This window comes from Drosophila yakuba, chromosome X (assembly GCF_016746365.2).
Source record: "Drosophila yakuba strain Tai18E2 chromosome X, Prin_Dyak_Tai18E2_2.1, whole genome shotgun sequence".
In the NCBI taxonomy this organism is placed as follows: domain Eukaryota; kingdom Metazoa; phylum Arthropoda; class Insecta; order Diptera; family Drosophilidae; genus Drosophila; species Drosophila yakuba.
Window position 1 is genome coordinate 20,062,626 of NC_052526.2, and position 21,977 is coordinate 20,084,602.

Below are 21,977 nucleotides of genomic sequence, written 5' to 3' on the forward strand. Positions count from 1 at the left end.
ATAGCCAGCAAAGCAGGGCTGCTACCATCAGATCTACATTTCTAAAGATAGATGGTAGATAGATTTAATTTAGATTTACCATTTATTGTGACTCCGTGTATGGCACAATCTTGTCCTGAATTTTATCCTGGTGGTTTAAAGACCATGACCGCTGCATCATGCTTTTAAAAGCCTTCTTTTCAAGGCTCTAAAGCTGGAGAAGCTAAACAGGAATCAGTGTGTGGTCAAGAAGCTGGACAAGCTGATCCAGTGGCAGCAGCAGGCGATTCCTTTGGACCTGTTCTAGTCGTTCATCCATAAATGACAATAGTAACAATGGTAAAAAATCCAAACAAAACAAGAGAGAACGCTATAGTCGAGTTCCCCGACTATCTGATACGCGTTACTCAGCTAGTGAAAGTGCGAAGGAGGTCTTCAGCACTGACAGTTTTTGGCGGTTTGTGGCCGTTAGAGTGGGCGTGGCAGCATGATACGACAAACTTGCGCTGCGTCTATGTCTCTGGAGTCTGTATGCTCAATCTCAACTTTCTAGCGTTTGTAGTTCCTGAGATCTCAGCGTTCATACGGACGGACAGACGAACAGACAGACGGACGGACAGACGGACATGGCCAAATCGACTCGGCTATTGATCCTGATCAAGAATATATATACTTTATATGGTCGGAAACGCTTCCTTCTGCCTGTTACATACTTTTCAACGAATCTTGTATACCCTTTTACTCTACGAGTAACGGGTATAAAAACCCTATCGACCAGCAGTCTATGAATCCAAAGTCAGCTAGATTTCAGCCCATACAGTACATTATTGAAACATATACTATTTATATACATAACTATATTGTTAATTATATAAATTATTAATTACGACCTAAAAGCCAACCGAACATTTCTCGCATATACCTTTTGCATATAGCGCCATCTATTGCAAATTTACATTGCGTGCACAAGGCGTGTTTATCTACATGACACCTTATACCTTAAAGCTGTTTCTTGATTTATAAAATCCGATAAGGCGAAAAATATATACTCCCACTAAAAAGCTAATGATGCCAACCAAGAATTCATGCGCATATTATGCCCACATTCTACATTCCTTTTAACCAGCGCAGTGTAGAAGTTTACATACGCATTGGTATTTTGGTCGAGTTCCAGTGCTACCAGCCACATTCAGCTGTATTTGAAATCTCAGATTCGAACGCGGTCACACTGAGCACGTGGAGAAGACGAAGCAGCTGGATTGAGAAATTATTGGAAACAACGCAGTAGAAGCACAACAGATTGCACCATGGAGGCAGCGAACATCAAGGCGGACGCATTCGAGCCGGCGAAGAGAGCGACCAAGCGCGGAGCCACCGGAGGTGGCCAGCAGGACGTGGAGATGCAGGTGGACGAGGCGACCGGCATCGAAGGCCAGGTGCTGGGATCTTCGCGAGCATCGGCGCCGCCCAAGGCAAAGAGGGCCAAGAGCGAGCTGCGCAAGGTGTCTGTGCCGCCGCACAGGTACTCCTCGCTGAAGGAGCACTGGATGAAGATCTTTACGCCCGTGGTGGAGCACATGAAGCTGCAGATCCGCTTCAACATGAAGGCGCGCCAGGTGGAGCTGCGTGTGGGCCCGGAGACGCCTGACATTGCCAACCTGCAGCGCGGCGCTGACTTCGTGCGCGCCTTCCTCTGCGGCTTCGAGGTGGACGATGCCCTGGCCCTGCTGCGGCTGGAGGACCTGTTTGTCGAGTCGTTCGAGATCAAGGACGTGAAGACTCTGCGCGGCGACCACCAGTCGCGCGCCATTGGCCGTCTCGCCGGCAAGGGCGGACGCACCAAGTTCACCATCGAGAACGTGACCAAGACCCGCATCGTGCTAGCCGACAGCAAGATCCACATCCTGGGCAGCTACCAGAACATCCAGCTGGCGCGTCGAGCCGTCTGCAACCTGATTCTCGGCTCGCCGCCCAGCAAGGTGTACGGCAACCTGAGGGCAGTCGCCTCGCGCCTCTCGGAGCGCATGTGATTGGGAGATTGGACTGAATTGGACTGGAGCGGAGTGGAGTTCAGTTTGAGCGGGAGTAGTTGCGGTTTTTTTTAGCATTAGCAATAAATAATAAATATATTAACATGTATTCATACATTTACAATATACACACATAGACACGGGAATGAGGTCGCCCAACTGGAAGCGGGTGGGTAACTAGAGCTTGGTCAGGATGAGCAGCAGCAGCATGAAGAAGGTGACCGCCGCCAGGACGAGAATGACGCACATCTTGCGGTTCTTGCGCTGATACATTTCCGCCTTGTGCAGCTGGCGCAATCCCTCCGAGACGCGCGTCTGCGTGTGCTCCACGTTGTAGTCGATGCGGTCGAGCACGGTGCCCTGCTCCTGGACCATGTGGCCCAGGTCCTTGAAGATGTCGTTTAGGTCGTAGATGGACTTGACTATCTTGGTAACCTCCTGCTCGCGGTGCTGCGCCACACGCGTGTTCTCCTCCTCGAAGAGCAGCAGCTGCTGTTGGGTCATTCGGCTGGCCGGCGGCCTCTGGAAGTGATCGTCGATGGCCTGCTCGTCGTCCTCAAACAGATAGCCGTTGCTCGCCTTGCCCTCCGACGGCGGCTGCAGGAAGTTGTCGAAGGAGTCGACAAAGTTCTCGACGCTCTGCTCGCCCAGCTCCACGTTGGTGAAGACGTCTCCGGCGCCGCCGTCGTCGAAGTACTTCTGCGAGCGCTCTTCACGAGAGTTCAGCTGGAGCAGGTAGGCGTTCTGGCTGGCCCGGAACTTCACCGTCAGCTCCTGCAGCTGGAGCAGGGCGCAGTGCACCGCGTTGGCGGTCAGGCACTGCTCCATCTTGCTGCCCACGCCGATGCTGCTGCGCACGCACTGAATGTGCCGGTGCGTGGAGGTGATCAGCTTGGAGACGATTTGGCTGAGCACTTCGATGTCGCACTCGTCGTCCCGCTGATCATCGAAGGCAGGTCGCAGGAGGTGGCGGGCGTGCAGGGAGCCCAGTTCATCCAGCTTTGGCTTGATTCTGCAAAGGGAGTGATGAGAGTGAAGTTGAACCATGCGCACGAACTACTGGTTACCCACTTGGACATGGTGTACTGTGCCTCCTCAAACTTGTCCAGCCAGGCGGGCGGCGTGCCGTAGTCGTCCTGCAGTTCCAGTCCCTCCTCCGCCTCCCGCACCGAGTGCTTAAGCAAGCGCTCCGCATCGCTGCCCCTCTGGAAGACGGAGAAACCATAACATATGCTAGGTGAGACACTGGACAAAGCGGAGACGCCAGATGCGCACTCACCCGATCATCGTAGTGACTTCGGTTTTTGGACGCATTGTTGCGCATGATGACGAACACCTCCGTCAGGTTGCGCGACGTCATCCTGGCCGTCTGCTCCCGATTTCTTGGGGATTCAGAGGATTGATCCAAGTCAGCTGAAATCCCAATCAGATTTTTCCCAATTTCGTTGTGCAGTGTGCCCGCTACTTTTTTCGCCTAGAATACAGAGACTAATGCCGATAGTTTGTACGAAGCACTGGTCACACTGGGGTGATGGCACCGTTACATTTTCTAGTTTTACACTTTTATATTGTCTTAAATAATTTATTTTTGAATTTTATCCAGCAGTTCATCACGAACTATGTTTGTGTATATATACATATATATTTTCATTAGCATTAACAGCCGATCCAATTTATCCATGTCCATCCATCCATTATAAAATAAATGAATATAACAGAATATAACATCAAAAATAAAAGCATACCCTGCAAAAAATTTTAATTTCAACTAGTTCGCGTGATATATTGCTAGCTTTAAATCTAAAACTAACTCATCATTTTTAAGCGCACAAGAAAAATGACTTAATAGGATTTCCGGGAACTAAAAGATAGTTATGTTTGGCGGTTTCTAACAGCTAGTATCCACTGTACTGGGTCTCAATCCGTGACTGAAAAACTAAAAACTATCGCCAGGCAAATCATATCGATAGATTGAGCCTTATATCGATTACTTGATGGCTCTGACAGTTTGCACCTCCCCCTGATATCGATTGCCATCAAACAATTTTATTTCATTTTAAAATAATTCCTTGATTTTAATTCCCATTGTACTGGGAACTGGCACGTCCAATAGCCATTCAAAAGCAGCAAGTGCGGATATCGGAGAGTGCGAGTGCGGGTGGAAAAGTCCGAAAGTCATAACTCCGAGCGGAGCAACGAAATGAGCAGTGCGGACAAGGATAACAACGGATTATCCTGATCCTGGACTCCCAAGTGCAGTTGTGTGTGTGCGTGCGCGCGTGTGCGTGTGTGTAGTGTGTGTGCCAGTGACGACATTGACCCGCCCCCACCCGCGCCCAACCCACCACCTCACCCCCCTTGCAGGGGAAAATGTGCCATGCCATTGCCGTTGTTGTGGTTGTGGTTCGTGTTCGTTTCTAGGCTGAGTTCGGCGGTGGAGCACTAGAGAAGACAACGCCGAGACAATAACATGTTTAACCGCCAGGCGAGCGGAGGAGCCGGATCCAGTGGCCAGGGTGCTGGCCCTAGCCAGCCCGCTGCTGCACAACCAGTCTCCTCGGGAGTAGGAGGAGGAGGAGGAGGAGGTGCCAGTGTTGCAGCGACAGGAGCAGGCTCCGCAGCAGGATCTGGATCTGGATCAGGTTCCGGATCAGCAGCACCGCCCAGCCATTCGCCCGATCTCTACCTGCGCCCGCTACCCTTTCTGGACGCCAAGTGGCTGCGCGCCGATCTCATCGCCTCCCTGCGCAATGCCGCCGACGGCGCCGTACTGTGGAACCATCTGATCCAGGACTGCGAGCTGGTCTCCTCGCCCACCGCGCCGCTCCTCAATGCCCGCGGCCAGCTGTCCTACCTGGGCGACGATGGTAAGCACTACTGCGGCGCTCAGCAGCTCAAGTGCTCCTGCTGCCAGCCGGAGTACTGCGGCCCGCTCTCCGCCTGCAACTGCGACGGCTGCCGGCCTCTGGACTCGGACACGGCCATCAAAAAGCTCACCACCCAAGCCGCCGCCCAGCAAGCAGCCCATCTCAGCCAGGCCACCGACATGGTCCTTAGCGGCTGGCTTTGGAGCCAGCCCCCGTCGCAGCAGGCGCGCCTGGATTGCCAGCGTTCCATGATCTCGGAGTTGCAGGAGTTGGCTTTGCGCGCAGCCGGCAACTGCCTCTCTGCACAGCATCTTCGCCAGCAACTCTTCGTCTACGAGCGCTACTTTGTGGCCCTGAAAAGGGAGAGGGAACGGGAGCGCCAGCCCACGACAAGCGCACAGGCGGTGGTCAGTGTCACCACCGCCAACACCACCACCATTGCTGTCACCACTACCAATGCTGCAGTGGAGTCCCAGCCGGCTGAGCAGCCGGAGCACGGAGCACTGGGCTTGGCACGCGTAGCCACCCGCGCCGCCCTAAACTTTAGCTTCGCCTTCCTGCGACGCGCCTGGCGCTCAGGTGAGGACACGGAAATGTGCAGCGAGCTGTTAAGCGAGGCGCTCGCTTCTCTGCAGGAACTGCCTGAGGCCACGCTCTTCGAAGCAGCCGTCGTCTCTTCGCTCTGGCTGGAGGTCATGGAGCGCTCCATCAAGTTCCTGCGTCTGGTGGCGCTTGGTGATCCGATGGGCGGTCGCTGTACGGCGCCACTAAACGACCGACACACGGCGCTGTGCCTCCTGCTGGAGCTGGGCGTGCAGAAGGGCACCCTGGCCGCCACGCTTGAGTGCGTCGTCCTGCTGCTGTTGCTCTGGGAGAAGGACCGTGCGGGCAACGACAATCGGGACATGCCGCGCAAGACGGGCGCACCGCTGCAGCGCATCCTGCTGCGCTACCAGAAAATTGGAGCCACCGCCAAGGGAAGTGGAATCGTCGGAGGAGAGCCCGCTCCAGTGGCTAGTGCCACGGAGACTTTTCTTCGTTTTCTCTCGCTGCCCAAGAGCAGTGCGGCCATTGTGGACCTTCGTCGCGCCGCCGTCGTCATCATTTCTCACCTGGACCGCATGGTGCAGCCGCTGATGCCGCGCTGCCTGCTCCGCGGTGGACAAGCGACTGCGGCATCATCCAGTTCGGCACCTCAGCAGCGGATCTACGCCTTGGGCTGGCCATCACTCTCCAAGGATCAGCAGGGATTCAGCGCTGAGCCGACGCTCAGCTGGAGTGGAGAATACACGGCCGTGCCCACGCTAAGCTGCCGCTTCCAGATCAAGCAGGTGGCCTGCTGCGAGACGCAGATGCTTATCCTTAGCCAGGAGGGTAAGCTGTACACCTGGCGCTTGGGCAAACCGGAAGCGGAACCGCTGCCAATGGAGGAGGTCGCCCACGAGGTGTTCATCAGCATTGCCGGCCACTGTGAAGGTCGCCACTTTCTGGCCATTGACAGCAACCGTAAGTGAATTTCAATCGGTTTTGTTATAGTGAAAAGTGTAGCACGCTTTTCTGCGTAGGTAAAGGTTTCATGTGTGTTTCTAACACTGAATTAACTGAATTATTATAATAGTTATAAACCTAATGCCGTTCTTCAACCCAATGCCGTTGCAGACAACGCCTACTCCTGGGGCACCGGCGAAGATCACCGCCTGGGCCATGGGGACACCCACGCCCGAGCCGTTCCCACCAAGATCGCTGCCCTGGAGCAGCACTGTGTACAGTCGGTCTACTGCGGCTGCTCCTACAGCGCAGCCATCACCTGCGGCGGAAACCTGCTGACCTGGGGACGCGGCACGTATGCTCGACTGGGCCACGGGAACAGCGACGATCGCAGTCTGCCCACCCTTGTGGTGGCCCTCTCCGATCACATGGTGGTAGACGTGGCCCTGGGCAGCGGCGACGCCCACTCGCTGGCGCTCACTTCCGAGGGACTGGTGTTTGCCTGGGGCGACGGTGACTACGGCAAGCTGGGCAATGGCAACTGCAACGGCAGCCTGCAGCCGATTCTTGTGGAAACGCTTCCCCGGGTGCAGCGCGTCTTTGCGGGCTCCCAGTTCTCGGTGGCCCTGAGCAGCGAGGGTCAGCTGTATACGTGGGGCAAGGCCACCTGTTTGGGCCACCAGTTGGTGGAGCGCAGTGTCCACGGATGCAGTGTTCCGCGTCTGGTTAGCAGCTTGCAGGTGAGCTATCGCCAGGTAGCCAGTTATCCTGCCATCGTATCCTAACTTCTGGTTTTTTTTCCACAGCACAAACGCATTGTGGACGTGGCCGTGAGCGTGGCACATTGTCTGGCGCTCTCTAGCAGCGGGGAGGTATTCGGATGGGGCCGCAACGACAGCCAACAAATCTGTCCAGCCTCCGTGTCCAGCGAGCCATTGTTGCGAACTCCCATTCTCGTGTCATTACCGACGTTCCCGGCCAGCGGAATCGCCTGCACCAGTGCCCAGAGTCTTGTGTGGACCCAGAGTTCCCACCAGGGTGTGCCGCGGCGCGCCCCCTTCGTCGTTGACTTGGGCGAACCGACGTTCCGTCTGCTAGACCAACTGCTGAGCATGTGCAGCAGCCAGGACAACCGGCAGACTCCGAACCAGGAGAGTGAGTGCATCGCAGTGGCCTGCCTAAATCTGTTCCGCCTGCAGCTGCTCGCCCTAATCGCCAACGGGATAGAGCCGCGCCAGGTGGGCCTGGCCAGTGGCAGTCGCCTTCTTTGTAGCCTCAAGACGCGAATCCTCGGTTTGGCCGGCGGCAGCCAAGTGCTACGCACAATCCAAGTGGCCGCACAACAGGCACTGCAGGTATATATGTGGGGCACATCTTATGTGCTTCGTACTAATACCTTTCATTGATCTTTTCAAATAGGACGGATGGAGTGTTCTGCTGCCCACAGCAGCGGAGCGTGCCCAGACACTTACTTCGCTGCTGCCCTCGGAACCCGGACAGGCGTCCTCCGCTGGTCACCGCTTCATGACGGACCTCCTAGTCAGCTCATTGATGGCCGAGGGCGGTTTAGAGTCGGCGCTGCAGCACGCAATCCGTCTGGAGAGCAGCTCCTGCTCCGCGGACTGCGGCGACGGAGTCCACTTGCCATTGCTGCAGCTGATCACGCGACTGCTGAGCAACAACGCCGCGCTCTCCCAAACCCGACTGTCTCCCACGCTGGGCAAGCAGCAGGAAAAAGATGAGGAGGAGCGCGAGCAGCAGCACCAGGAGCCGAGCACCAGTCCCAGCTTGAGCCTGCTCCACCGCTTCCAGCGCTTGCTACTATCCCACATCCACCAGGCGCAGCCCGAGGAGGAAACAACTGGTGCCGAGGCGCTGCTTTTGCAATACATGCATGCGCTAATCCCCGCCTGCGTTGCCACATTACAAAAGGCCCACGAATTGGCGTTGCAGTGTCGGGAGCCGGGTGAACATTCCTTTGGTCAGATGGTTGGCCATCTGGGCCGCGTCCTCCAGGCGGATATTTCGGACGCTTTGCTAAACGAGTTGCTGGTGGGTCTGGTGCTCCTCAAGCGTGATCGTCCCCAGTGCCTGGGTGGCCTGCGTTGGGCCCGCCTCTTCCTGCCCCTGCTCCGCGTCCTAGACAGACTCAATCGAGCGCTTGGCGAGGGAGAACTGCGGGACGGCGACGACATGGGCTGGCCGGGCATCATTTGTCGAGGGGGACCCAAGGGCGGTCCTCCGCCGGCTGATCCTGAGACGCACTATGTGCGCCGTGCGGACATGGAAAATCTACTGCTCGATGGAACTCGTTGCATCATTGTGGCCGGTTACGTCTGCGATCTAAGCGGATACAAGTAAGTCAACTTGCATAGCTATCTTCAGCTTAATTCCAAGCTCATGCATCGTTTTTGGTCAATAACCACTTATAGCTGCGAGTCGGAAACACTACGAAGCATTTTGGACTCGGGATTGGGCAAGGATCTTACGGCCGAGATGAGCAGTCAGGTGCACAGAAGCGCCATGGAGCACATCCTTGAGCACCACAAGCTGGGCAAGTACATGGTTCAGGCTAGCACCGAAGATAAGGTGAGATTTCAATCTATGTTTGATATTCCTCAACCAACCGAATGTTTCCATCCGATTCAGTCATCGGCGCCTGGACCCAGTCGGCTGACACACTTTAGCTCGGAATGCGCTTTGGCACAGCTGCTCGGCCTGGTGGCCAATCTGATGTGCAGCGGACCGGCACTGCAGCCGGCGGAACTGCAGTGCCGTCAGTTGGACAAGTCGAACCTGCTAAGCGGTGGACTACAGCTCCTCCAGCCGAGCAATCCCTTCGACGAGGAGAAGGGCGAGGCGCGCAGCAGCCACAGTTGTCACAGTACGGCGGGTAACACGCCCACGGAACTGCCGCCTCCATTGCCAATGCAGCAGCAGCTGGCTCCGGGTCGAGGCAAATCCCAGTTGCAGCAGCGAGCAGATGCTTTCATCAGCGGCCTAGCAGAGGCGCGCATTTCGGAACCGCCTGTGGCAGCTTGGCTGGCGCTCACCGAGCGATACTGTAAGGCGCACAACTTGATGTGGCACCAGGAGTTCGCCACGGAACATCCCGTCCAGGAGCTAGAGCGCCTGTTAAGCGCCGTGCTCATCCGGCACCAGTACCTCGGCGGCCTGGTGCTTAACGCATTGGAGACAGAGTCGCCGCCGCCACGACAGCTTGGAGAAATCATTAGGCTTGTGCACCAGGCCAAGTGGTCAGTGGTTCGCACACGGCAGCAACTGAACCGAAGCTACAAAGAGGTGTGTGCCCCCGTTCTGGAGCGCCTGCGCTTCTTGCTCTACGAGGTGCGACCAGCAATTAGTCCGCAGCAGCGTGGATTACGCCGTCTGCCCATTCTGCAGCGCCCGCCGCGCTTCCGGATGCTTGTGCGCCGTCTGCTTCAAGAGCTGCGCTCCTCGCGGCAGCCGGCCAAACCGGAAGATTTGCTCAACGCCTCAATTCAACAGGAGCAGGAGAAAAAACCCCAGGCCATGCCCAAGCAGGAGCTTGAGGAGCAGGAAGAGGAGGAAACACTGTTAAGACGACTGAATGAACGGCAGATCCATGGCGAGGGAGAGCTGGACCCGGCACTCATGCAGGACATTGTGGACTTTGCCCTGCAGGACAGCTGCGACGTGGAGACGGCACGACGGGCCATGTACTGCCAGATGCAGCGATACCAACTGAGGCTGGCCGGGCTCCAGATTGTCCAGCAACTGCTCGAGCTGCACGGCTTGCTGGATGCGGCACAGTACAGTCTCCTGAACGGTTTTCTCGGGCTGCACTTGAAATCGACATCCTCCGGTGGAGGATCTGCAGGATCCGGAAGCTCCTTGCACGTTCTCGGTCAGCTGAACATGATAAGTGCCTACCAGAAAGCCAGGCTACTGCTGGCACAATCTCGTGTCCTTGACTGGGCGGTGCGAGAGCTCCGTCGTCTGGTTAACCAGGAGCAACAGGGCCACGCCCGCGGCAAGGACAGCACCAATCTGGGCACCTATGTGCTGCTGAAGCGCCTGCCGCGCGCCCGCTTTCTACTGAGCGTGTTCGGGCTGCTGGCCAAGGAGCTGGGCCCCAACGAGCTAGGCCTCCTCATTAACTCCGGCCTCCTGGGCACCGTGCTTGGACTGCTGGCGCAGACGGGCGGCGAGGGCGCAACCGGCGGCCAGGTGCACGGAGAACTGAGTATCCTTTACGAAGACAGCGTGCTGAAGCAAAAGTCCAGCAAGGCGCAGCTCAGCGGTCCCGATCTGGCAAAGCTGATGAAGATCGGCACCAGAATTGTAAGGGGAGCGGACTGGAAGTGGGGTGACCAGGATGGCAATCCGCCGGGCGAGGGTCGCATCATTAGTGAGGTGGGCGAGGACGGGTAAGTTGTGGCACTGATTTTATTTAGTGATATCGCAACTAATTGACCTTCTTGACCAGGTGGGTGCGCGTGGAGTGGTACACCGGAGCCACCAACTCGTATCGCATGGGTAAGGAGGGTCAGTACGATCTCCAGCTGGCCGACAGCGCTCTCAACGTTGCCTCACCCACGGAACCAGAGCGAGAGGATGTGTCTGGGAGCGAAGCTTCGCCCACCAGCGACTCGCACCCATCGAAGTTGCTTCGCCACTGCGCCGCCAAGCTCCTGCAGATTCTGGCGGTGGGAACTGGACTACACGGCGCTCAGCTGGATAAGCACGCCCTGCGTGGCATGACCAGCATGTTCCGGACTATCATCTACCCCAAACCAACGATGTCAAACATCTCCTATTCATTAGGATGGCTCAACCTGGGCTTCATTCGAGCCATATCTGGTAGGTGTTATTTGTGGTGATGAAACGAGCATCTATTAAGTGGAAAACATAATGTATGTCTTTTAGGTGATTGCCCACGACTTTGCTTGGAGCTCAGCACGCCGGGATGGTTGAGTCACTACCTGTCGCTGCTGGAGCAGCCGGCGGGAAACGAGGCGGGCGTGTACAGGCAGCTTCACTGCCTGCGCCTGCTGCAGTTTATTCTGGCGCAGTGGGGCGCTGAGGAGGAGCCCCGGATGCCCGCCCTGGTCCACCAGTTGTTTGCCACCCTGGGACGCATCGCGCTACATTGTCCAGGCGATGCCAGTCTGCTGCCCACGGCCGAGGGCAAGGCGCGCGTCCTGCTCACCGCATCGCATTCGGGCAGCGTGGCCGAGGAGCTCGTCGCTCTGCTTCGCCGGCTGCACACGCTGCCCTCCTGGAACCCGGTCATCAATTCCTTCCTGGCGCAGAAGCTTTGCGTAGCCGCCGAGCTGCTGGCCGAGCAATCGCCGCACTCCACGACACTGGACAGTGAACAGGTCTTTGTGCTAGGTGTACTCGGAGCCATGGGTGGGCACGATCTGCGTCCACGCGTCGGTCTCCATTGTTTTCACGAAGGCAGCCACATGGTGATCGCTAGCTTTACGCCCAAGGGTCGCTGTCTCCTGGCGCCTGGAGGCGTGGGATCTGGCGTGGGATTCGTGAAGGTGCAACTGCCGACGGTGATGCCCCACTTGGATCACACCGTATTCAGCTTGAGCCGTCTGCCTATGAACGAGATGCTGCTTAATGCTTGGACAGTGCTACTGTACGGACCAGCACCGGAACTCCGGGAGCTGCCCAGCAGCGCCGATGGTCGACTGGACTTGGCCCTGCTCAGGGCGCAGCAACTTCAGATGGCCGTACTGCACACAAACGGCGTGTTGTATCGCCACCAAGTCGCTTTGCGTCGCATCCTCAAGCAACGTGCACCAGGTAGCATATACGCGAGTGCCGATGAGCCGGACCGAAGCGATGCGGAGTCGCAGCAGGCTGTGGAGCAGGACCAGCAGTTGTCCACAGGAAGTGGCCAGGAGTCTCAGCTCTTGATACAGTGCATCCTTTTGCGAGCGACCCAGGCCTCGCCAGTAAAGGCCTGCTACAGTTACATGGATCTGGCCACAGCCGCCCTCAACTGCATCCAATCTTTGGCCACCCAGGCTCACCAGGAGCTAAGCGAAGGTGGTGGTGTCCCTGCCAATGGTCAAGCACCTTCTTCGCCACCGCAGCCGACAATGGTGCACGGAGTGCCTGTCTACAATGTGGCAAGAAAGGAGCAGAAGCCAACGGAGCAAGTAGAACAGAAATCCAAGTGGCCGGCGGCGGCCACCGATGCCCAGCTAATTGGACAGATAATGGAGATGGGATTCACTCGTCGCACGGTGGAACTAGCCCTCAAGCAACTGTCGCTGCAAGCGGAGATAATGCCAACGCCCGAACAGATAGTGCAGTGGATCCTGGAGCACCCGGATGTGTGTGCTAACACCATCGAAGAGGATACGCTGCCACTGGCGTCTTCAGCCTCGGCTCACGACCCAGAGGCGGATTCGGACAACGAGTGTCCCAGTTCGAATTCGACAACCTCGTCCTCTTCCTCGTCGGACACCGTGGAGGGCCAGCCGGTGTCCGCCAGTGGAGGCACACCACCGGTGAAGTTTGAGTCTCGGAAGGACTTTCAGACTGCTGACCTCTACGCCTTGTATGTACGCGGACTAGTGCGCCCGGGAATGACGGTGCGCTGCTGTCGGGACTTTGAGGAGATCAAACAAGGCGATATGGGCACCGTGCTCATCGTCGATACCGAAGGCCTGCACGATCTCAACGTTCAAGTCGACTGGCGCAATCACGGCACCACCTACTGGGTGTGCTTCGTGCACATAGAGCTGGTGGAGGCGGCTCAGACTCAGCACCAGCCACGTCCTCCGCCCATCGCAGTGGGTGCACGGGTAAGGCTGCGCACCTCCTCGCTCCGCTACGGAATGCTGTGCCAGTTGCGGCTGGGCCGAAGCCAGGGATCGGCGGCCATTGGAGTGGTGAGCTCGGTGCGCAGCAAACAACTCACTGTGGACTTTCCGGACCTGCCCGCCTGGCAGGGTCACATCAACGAAGTGGAACTGGTGGCAACGCTGCCCACCGCCGCCACGCTGCCTCCTCTAGGAGAGTCCTGCAGCCAGGTGGTGCCCAGCGATCTCATCGAGGATTGGTCCAGATGCATTCGTTCGTTGACCGTAAGCTCCAATGAGGCAGCTGCCAAACATCTGCTTAACGGCAGCAACCAGCCGTGGCAGAGCTGTTCCAGCGGACCCTGCCGCCATTGGATCCGCCTCGAGCTGCACGACCGCATCCTTGTCCACAGTCTGACCCTGAAGGTTAGTCCCGAAGATCACTCGCACATGCCATCGCTGCTGGAGATACGCGTGGGTGAGTGCGTCGACAGCTTGAAGGAGTACACATGGATACCCGTGCCAGCGGGTGCTAGCCGCGTGCTGCTCATGCAGCAGGTGCCCACATATTATCCCTGGGTGGAGGTGGTGGTTAAGCAGTGCCAGAACAACGGCATCCAGTGCAAGATTCACGGTATCAAGTTCGTTGGTCGCCGCCAGCAACCGGATCTCCAGCACATCTTGGCTAACGCACAGTTCCTGGCCAGCGAGTACAGCGCCGGTGTGGGACCAGGATCGACAGCAGGAGCCGGAGCAGTAAGCACAGCCCACGAAGAAGCTGGAGCGGCGCCAGAGCAGGATTTACCGTGCACCGTAATGGTGTGGGGCCTCAACGACAAGGAGCAGCTGGGCGGGCTTAAAGGCTCGAAAGTGAAGGTGCCCACCTTCTCGCAGACCATCAGTCGCCTGCGTCCCATTCACATAGCAGGCGGATCCAAGAGCCTGTTCATCGTGAGCCAGGACGGGAAGGTGTACGCCTGCGGCGAGGGAACGAACGGTCGCCTCGGCCTCGGGGTGACCCACAATGTGCCACTACCGCACCAGCTGCCCGTGCTGCATCAGTATGTGGTGAAGAAGGTGGCCGTGCACTCCGGTGGCAAGCACGCGCTCGCCCTGACGCTGGACGGGAAGGTGTTCTCCTGGGGCGAGGGCGAAGATGGCAAGCTCGGACACGGCAATCGGACAACGTTGGACAAGCCACGATTGGTGGAGGCGCTGCGAGCCAAGAAGATCCGCGATGTGGCCTGTGGCTCCTCGCACTCGGCGGCCATCAGCAGCCAGGGTGAGCTCTACACGTGGGGACTGGGTGAGTACGGCCGCTTGGGCCACGGCGACAACGCCACACAGCTGAAGCCCAAGTTGGTGACGGCGTTGGCGGGCAGAAGGGTCGTTCAAGTGGCCTGCGGAAGCCGGGATGCACAAACACTTGCCCTCACGGAGGACGGAGCCGTGTTCTCGTGGGGCGACGGTGATTTCGGCAAGCTTGGACGCGGCGGCAGCGAGGGATCCGACACCCCACACGAGATCGAACGGCTCTCGGGCATAGGAGTGGTGCAGATCGAATGCGGTGCCCAGTTCAGCTTGGCTCTCACGCGAGCCGGAGAAGTGTGGACCTGGGGCAAGGGCGACTACTATCGTCTGGGCCACGGTGGTGATCAGCACGTGCGGAAGCCGCAGCCCATTGGAGGACTTCGAGGCCGACGGGTCATCCACGTGGCCGTTGGTGCCTTACACTGCCTGGCCGTCACGGATGCTGGCCAGGTGTACGCCTGGGGCGACAACGACCACGGACAGCAGGGCAGTGGCAACACGTTCGTGAACAAGAAACCGGCTCTGGTCATCGGATTGGATGCGGTGTTTGTGAATCGCGTTGCGTGCGGCAGCTCTCACTCCATCGCTTGGGGACTGCCCAACGCATCCACGGATGAGGAGAAGCGAGGACCCGTGCCCTTCGGCAGCACTCGAGATCCCCTGGGTGGGAGTAGCCTGGGCATCTACGAAGCGGAGACAGTGCAAACCCTTAAACAGGAGGCCAAGCCCTTGAACCAGAGTAGCCTTAGCGAAAGCCTGGCTCTGGAGACACCAGCCGCCCGGCAGGCGGCTCTGGGTCACGTTCTGCGTGCCATGAGCATCCTGCAGGCCCGCCAGCTCATCGTCGCCGCACTTACCAGCCACAGCAAGGTGAACTTCAAGGAGCGTGGTGCGGCCGGAGGGGAGGAGGATCAACTCATTGGAGGACCCATGATGGGGGCACCGCTGCAGCTGGCGGAAACGATTGCTCAGGGTGGAGGAGAGGCGCCCGCCGATGCCACGGATGCCGGTCTGCAGGAGCACAGTCCCGAGGCAGCTGTTGATGCGATGACCGGAGGAATGTCGGCCGGTGGGGCTAATACTCTGCCACCGCTCACCGCCGGCCCACTGAGCGCCTTCCAGAGCCTAACTGGATCGCTGTCCATGTCGGGATCGCTCTCCAGCAGTGCCTTGCCCCAGCACAAGCACTCTCGGATGTCGGCCAGCGCAATGTCCGTGATGGCTGCCACCATGACGCAACAGGAGGAGATGCTATCCCATATTAGCCACTGCCATGGCCTAGACGACTTCGGCGGCTTGCTGGGTGAGCCGGAGGCAAAGAGCCTGGTGGAGCTGCTAAAGCTGGCCGTTTGCGGACGTTGTGGACCACCAAGCACAGCGCAGACCATTGCCGACACTCTAATCTCCTTGGGAGCTGGGGCAGCGCCGGTGGGCGCAATGCTCCTTGAGACGTGCATCACGGAACTGGAGGACCTGTGCACTTCGCGCCACTGCCTCGGTAAGTTGCCCAAGCCAGTGATGCAGGAGAGCAGCCACCCATACGTGGACAACGTAAACGTGACCGGAGTGGTGCGCATACCCGGTGCGGAGATGTTGCGCCTGGAGTTCGACAGCCAGTGCAGCACCGAGAAGCGTAACGATCCACTGGTGATCATGGACGGCACTGGTCGGGTGCTGGCCATGCGTTCGGGCCGGGAGTTTGCCCACTGGGCTCCGGAGATCCGTGTGCCGGGCGACGAGTTGCGCTGGAAATTCTCCTCTGACAGTTCGGTAAACGGATGGGGCTGGCGCTTCTGGGTGCACGCCATCATGCCGGCGGCCACGCTGGGCGAGAGTGGATCGGATCGAGCTGTGCTGTCACAACCCTCGATGGCACTGGTCATGTCGCTGCTGGACTCCCGCCTCGCGCCTCGACAACCGAGTGTGCTGCTCCGATTGGCCTCCGCACTGGCGGCTTGCTCACAACTGGGCGCCCTCACCACCGCCCAGAGGATTTGGTCGCTGCGCAAACTGCACGCCGTACTGCTGCTGGAACACGCTCCGCGACCACAGGATCCATCGCTGTCCACGCTGCTGCAGCCCTTGATACCGGAGCTGTTGCGCCAGTACGAGTACGAGGAGCCGCAGGTGCGCGGTGGCATCCATCTCATGCACTCGGACTACTTCAAGACCCTGGCCGCACTGGCCTGCGATATGCAGCTGGACGCTACACTGCCCGCCACTTCATCATCGTCGTCGTCGTCGGCTGCAGCGGCGGGTGCCACCTCCTCGACTGGCGACGTGCACAAGTGGGCCTGGTTCAAGCGATACTGCATCGCCGTTAGAGTGGCCCAATCTCTGATCCGGCGCACGGAGCTGCCGCGAGCGTTTTGTCTGGAGGTGCGCAAGAAATTCGCCGAAATGCTGCCCAGTTCGAGCTCGAACTCCAATGCCAATCCTGGCTGCCAATCGCCCGGAGCGTCCATGCTGAACTCCACAACTTCACTGTCGTCCAGCACGGTCAGCAATGTGTCTCCACCGCCGGGCATCAGCAGCGAGCAGCCGGATCTACACTGCCATGCCCATCAGTTGGAGTCCACTAGCACGCTGCTCCACGAGGATCACACGCTGTTTCAAGCTCCGCACGACGCCCAACTGCTGCAGTGGCTCAACCGGAGACCAGACGACTGGGCGCTCAGCTGGGGTGGAGCCAGCACCATCTACGGATGGGGCCACAACCACCGCGGGCAGCTTGGCGGACTGGAAGGCAGCCGTATCAAGACACCAACGCCGTGCGAGGCGCTCAGTCTTCTCCGACCAGTTCAGTTGGCTGGCGGAGAGCAATCCCTATTCGCGGTGACGCCCGATGGCAAACTATTTGCCACTGGATACGGATCCGGCGGAAGACTGGGCGTCGGTGGCAGCGACAGCTGGGCCATTCCCACTTTGCTGGGCTCCCTGCAGCACGTGTTCGTCAAGAAGGTTGCTGTAAACTCCGGCGGAAAACACTGCTTGGCACTGACCACTGAGGGCGAAGTGTACGCCTGGGGTGAGGGCGAGGACGGAAAGCTGGGCCACGGTAACCGGATGAGCTACGACCGTCCCAAGCTGGTGGAGCACCTCAACGGGATGAGCGTGGCGGACATTGCCTGCGGCAGCGCTCACTCAGCGGCGATCACGGCCAGTGGCCATGTGCTCACTTGGGGCAAGGGTCGCTACGGGCGACTGGGACACGGCGACTCCGAGGACCAGCTGCGACCCAAGTTGGTGGAGGCGCTGCTCGGCTATCGGGCCATCGACATTGCCTGCGGCTCCGGAGATGCCCAGACGCTGTGCATCACCGACGACGACAATGTGTGGAGCTGGGGCGATGGCGACTACGGCAAACTGGGACGCGGCGGCAGCGACGGCTGCAAGCTGCCGTACAAGATCGAGAGTCTGGCCGGACTGGGAGTGGTCAAGGTGGAGTGCGGCTCGCAATTCTCGGTGGCACTGACCAAATCCGGAGCGGTGTACACCTGGGGCAAGGGAGACTTCCATCGCCTGGGCCACGGATCCGTTGACCATGTCCGCCGGCCCAAGAAGGTGGCCGCTCTGCAGGGAAAAAAGATTATTTCCATTGCCACCGGCTCGCTGCACTGCGTCGCCTGCAGCGACTCCGGCGAGGTGTACACCTGGGGCGACAATGACGAGGGGCAACTGGGCGACGGCACGGTTACAGCCATTCAGCGGCCGCGCCTGGTGGCCGCTCTCCAGGGCAAGCACATTGTGAAGGTCACCTGCGGATCCGCCCACACGCTGGCACTATCAACATCGCAGCTGAGCGAGCGCCTGCGCCCGCTGCCCAATCCACCGCTGGAGTACGACCTGGTGCGCGATCTGGCGCCGGAGGCCCTGCACGCTCGCCTTATCCTGCTGCACCACTTCTCGGAGCTGGTGTGCCCGTGCCTGGCCATGCTGCCCATCTCCGGCGACTTGAGTCTGGGCGCACTGAAGGATGTGCTCGTGTACAACATCAAGGAGGCTGCCTTCCGCAAGGTCATCCAAACGACAATGGTGCGCGACAAGCAGCACGGGCCCGTCATCGAGCTAAATCGCATCCAGGTGAAGCGGTCGCGCAGTCGCTGCAACGGATTGGCCGGCGTCGATGGAATGAAGAGCGTCTTTGGCCAGATGGTGCAGAAGCTGCCGTTGCTCACCCAGGAGGCGCTGGCTCTGCCCCACCGCGTGTGGAAGGTAAAGTTCGTGGGCGAGAGTGTGGACGACTGCGGCGGTGGCTACAGCGAGTCCATCGCTGAGATGTGCGACGAGCTGCAGAATGGCAGCGTGCCGCTTCTGATCAACACTCCCAACGGACGCGGCGAGGCAGGCGCCAATCGCGACTGCTTCCTGCTGGACCCCACCTTGTCCTCGGTGCTCCAGATGAACATGTTCCGCTTCCTTGGCGTCCTCATGGGCATCGCCGTGCGCACTGGATCGCCCCTGAGCATCAAGTAAGTGTCGAATTAAGGGATTTAAGGGATTAAGGTCACTAAAGCCCTTGTTTTGACTTTTCAGTTTGGCGGAGCCTGTATGGCGTCAATTGACGGGCGAGATTCTACGGCCCACGGATCTTACCGAGGTGGACCGCGACTACGTGGCCGGACTGCTCTGCATCCGCAACATGGACGACGACCCGAAGCTGTTCACCGCTCTGGAGCTGCCCTTCTCGACGTCCTCGGCCCGTGGCCACGAGGTGCCGCTGTCCACGCGCTACACGCACATCTCGCCCAGAAATCGGGCGGAGTATGTCCGCCTGGCGCTCGGATTCCGTTTGCACGAGTTCGACGAGCAGGTGAAGGCGGTACGGGACGGCATGTCCAAGGTGATTCCAGTGCCTTTGCTCTCGCTCTTCTCCGCCGCGGAGCTGCAGGCGATGGTCTGCGGCTCGCCGGACATTCCGCTGGGTCTGCTCAAGTCGGTGGCCACCTACAAGGGCTTCGATCCGAGCTCTGCGCTGGTCACCTGGTTCTGGGAGGTGATGGAGGAGTTCACGAATCAGGTGGGTCCCAGGTCCCATATGGCCGTACTATACGTCCTCGTGAGCAGTATTTTAACTACAGACTTTTAACTTTTTCAGGAGCGCTCTCTATTCCTGCGGTTCGTTTGGGGTCGCACCCGATTGCCGCGTACCATTGCGGACTTCCGTGGCCGTGACTTTGTGCTGCAAGTGCTCGAGAAGAATCCGCCTGACCACTTCCTGCCTGAAAGCTACACGTGCTTCTTTCTGCTCAAGATGCCCCGCTACTCGTGCAAGGTAAAGACATTGGCAACCGATTGCGTCCGACAGGGAATCTGACTAATGCCAAAACCGTTTGTTTCCAGGCCGTGCTCCTTGAGAAGCTCAAGTATGCCATACACTTCTGCAAGAGCATTGACACGGACGAGTACGCACGCGTGGCCATGGGCGAACCCACCGAGGCCACCGGAAGCGAGGACAACAGCGACCTGGAGTCGGTGGCTAGCCACGAGGGTTGAACCGAACCCACTGTCCATCCGGCCGGCCCACTGTCCAACTGACCCATCCTGCCCGACCTGAACAATTAAAGTACCGAAGAGCAAATCGATCAAGGGTCCATCTCAGACCTTGGAAGTCTGGTGAATCTCCCAGCAGTTTACGATCCTCACCCACTAGGACACACGAAGCCTTCAAGTTAAACCCACTCACGCGACACGTACACATATATACACGTATAAACATATATTTTAAATTAGCACTTGAATCTGAACAAGACGACGAATCGAGCGAGCGAGACGGCAAGCGAGGGAGAGAGAGAGAAAGAGAGAGAGAGAGAGACGGCGAGAGAGCGAAAGAATCGGTCGATCGCATAATGAAACCAAAAAGCAAAACGTTAAAGTTATTTCCATATTATATATTATATATACATATAAATTAAAATATAAATGTTAGTTGAAGTCCACTCATAATTATACACAAGGCTTAAACGTTAGACGCAACCCAATCCAATCGAATCCAATCCATTCCCATTCCCATCCATCTCAAGTTGCCCCGCCCACAAAACAGTTAATAAGCTATGTAATTGGTATTGATAACCCCGAGAACAGAAAGGGGCTGAATACGTTTCCAATGATGATCTATTTAAAAGTTAGATGCCGCAAAGAAAACTCTATCTGAACTAAACGGAAGCTAAATAAAATACTTTATAAAGCAATAACGCCCCTTTTGAATTTTTATTTAGACTTAAAATTTAGCAGATCGAAAGAAGCCTACGCCCTGACCTCGTCAGCTCGCCAACTACTTCTCATCGCTGGTGAAGTACAGGCCGGAAGCGAAGCCATCGCTGAAGGCGCTGTACTCCGCCTGTTCCTCCGCCTGCGGCTGGGCGCCAGCCTGTTCCCGTCCCAGTTCCTCCGGCTGTCCCGAGACGTTCTCTTGGCCACTGGTGGGCACGCATGAGCGCGGTGCCGTGCGGCGCTTTAACGGCGTCTCATCATCCTGGCCGTCGTCACGCTCATCCTCGGCCAGCTCATCCCGCGAGACTTCCACTGCGGCTGCCTGAGCAGTGGCATCCATAGCGTTGCCGCTGGTGTTGACCGCCGCATTGCCCAAAACGGCGCCCACGACTCCACGCAGCACCCTGTAGAAGGCGTCGTGCACGTGACCCAACACTTGGCTAGCCGGACGCACTTGCTCTGCCTCGGGCTGCGTGTACTGTTCGTACTGATATGGCGGCTGGATCTGCTGACCACGTGTCTTGCTCATGTGGCTGCTATGCTTCACGGCTGCCTCAGTCCGTCGCTGCGGCTCCTCGCAAGGACACTTGCGGCGCGGAGCTGAGCCGGAGGATGCCCCCGATGCGGGTGGTGGTGGCGGCGGCGGATCGTCGCGACAGCCATTGTCATTCTCGCCCGCCGCCCGGCGTTGCTGCTCGCGATCGAACTCGGTCATGGCCCGCTCCGATCGCTCCCGGCAAACTGAGCAGTCGGGATCCACGCCGTAGACGCCTACGTCACCATTGAGCGACGAGTCGTGGTCCGACTCACAGCTGCACTTGCCGCTGGCCAAGTCGCCGGACTTGCCGGATCCGCGACGCAGCTTGTACACGATGAACAACAGGGCCAACGTGGCGTATGTGGCCTTGGCCACCTGCGAAATGAGTCTTAGTATCAGCGAAGTGCTTCATTTTAAATGTAATTAGTTATTTATAGAGCAGGAATTTATACTGATGATAAATCAATCAGTTTTCAAAAAATATGTGGAGCACTCATTTGTGTACATTACCAGCTCCAAAGCGATGGTGCATTCAACTTCGTGCTTACGTTAGCGCGCCCATTGATGGTTGTCCCATTGAAGTACTTCTTAAAGCCGTCGGCCATCGTTAGGACTGGATCTGGATCTGGATCTGGAGATCTGGGTTTCGGTTTGGGTTTGGTTTTGGGTCCGGGTCCGGGTGAGAGGTGTGTGTGTTCTGCCTGTAGCTCCGAGCGAGAACCTAATGACAGGAGCGAAGTCT

The 21,977-nt window shown here is 58.1% G+C and overlaps 4 protein-coding genes across 4 annotated transcripts; 2 read left to right on the top strand and 2 right to left on the bottom strand.

Moving 5' to 3' along the window:
- The first annotated feature begins 898 nt into the window (after nucleotides 1-898).
- On the top strand, nucleotides 899-2,137 carry LOC6526076 (RNA-binding protein pno1). The gene has a single exon (XM_002101857.4). The coding sequence runs from the start codon at nucleotides 1,287-1,289 to the stop codon at nucleotides 2,007-2,009; it is 723 nt and encodes a 240-aa protein (XP_002101893.1). The 5' UTR covers nucleotides 899-1,286; the 3' UTR covers nucleotides 2,010-2,137.
- Nucleotides 2,098-3,482, bottom strand: LOC6526077 (syntaxin-16). Its single transcript, XM_002101858.4, has 3 exons — nucleotides 3,289-3,482; nucleotides 3,081-3,214; nucleotides 2,098-3,021 (listed from the first exon to the last, which is right to left on the bottom strand). The coding sequence occupies exons 1-3, from the start codon at nucleotides 3,367-3,369 to the stop codon at nucleotides 2,187-2,189; spliced, it is 1,050 nt and encodes a 349-aa protein (XP_002101894.1). The 5' UTR covers nucleotides 3,370-3,482; the 3' UTR covers nucleotides 2,098-2,186.
- A 533-nt stretch (nucleotides 3,483-4,015) lies between these two features.
- Nucleotides 4,016-20,675, top strand: LOC6526080 (probable E3 ubiquitin-protein ligase HERC2). Its single transcript, XM_039377622.1, has 11 exons — nucleotides 4,016-6,382; nucleotides 6,536-7,104; nucleotides 7,171-7,719; nucleotides 7,784-8,721; nucleotides 8,797-8,953; nucleotides 9,014-10,776; nucleotides 10,836-11,209; nucleotides 11,276-18,956; nucleotides 19,021-19,504; nucleotides 19,583-19,759; nucleotides 19,828-20,675. Exons 1-11 carry the CDS (start codon nucleotides 4,480-4,482, stop codon nucleotides 19,978-19,980), a joined length of 14,748 nt encoding a protein of 4,915 aa, XP_039233556.1. The 5' UTR covers nucleotides 4,016-4,479; the 3' UTR covers nucleotides 19,981-20,675.
- On the bottom strand, nucleotides 20,661-21,970 carry LOC6526081. The gene is made up of 2 exons (XM_002101862.4): nucleotides 21,784-21,970; nucleotides 20,661-21,610 (listed from the first exon to the last, which is right to left on the bottom strand). Exons 1-2 carry the CDS (start codon nucleotides 21,838-21,840, stop codon nucleotides 20,759-20,761), a joined length of 909 nt encoding a protein of 302 aa, XP_002101898.1. The 5' UTR covers nucleotides 21,841-21,970; the 3' UTR covers nucleotides 20,661-20,758.
- Between the last annotated feature and the right edge of the window lie 7 nt (nucleotides 21,971-21,977).

Bases quoted from the DNA above. Each gene is read 5' to 3' on its own strand.
- LOC6526080 (XM_039377622.1), top strand. From the start codon at position 4,480: ATGTTTAACCGCCAGGCGAGCGGAGGAGCCGGATCCAGTGGCCAGGGT. The intron at 6,383-6,535 runs GTAAGTGAATTT...ATGCCGTTGCAG, and splicing joins TCTGGCCATTGACAGCAACC to ACAACGCCTACTCCTGGGGC. The intron at 7,720-7,783 runs GTATATATGTGG...CTTTTCAAATAG, and splicing joins CCGCACAACAGGCACTGCAG to GACGGATGGAGTGTTCTGCT.
- LOC6526081 (XM_002101862.4), bottom strand. From the start codon at position 21,840: ATGGCCGACGGCTTTAAGAAGTACTTCAATGGGACAACCATCAATGGG. The intron at 21,611-21,783 runs GTAAGCACGAAG...CTCATTTCGCAG, and splicing joins CCATCAATGGGCGCGCTAAC to GTGGCCAAGGCCACATACGC.
- LOC6526076 (XM_002101857.4), top strand. From the start codon at position 1,287: ATGGAGGCAGCGAACATCAAGGCGGACGCATTCGAGCCGGCGAAGAGA.
- LOC6526077 (XM_002101858.4), bottom strand. From the start codon at position 3,369: ATGACGTCGCGCAACCTGACGGAGGTGTTCGTCATCATGCGCAACAAT. The intron at 3,215-3,288 runs GTGAGTGCGCAT...TCCGTCTTCCAG, and splicing joins GAAGTCACTACGATGATCGG to AGGGGCAGCGATGCGGAGCG. The intron at 3,022-3,080 runs GTGGGTAACCAG...CTCCCTTTGCAG, and splicing joins GCACAGTACACCATGTCCAA to AATCAAGCCAAAGCTGGATG.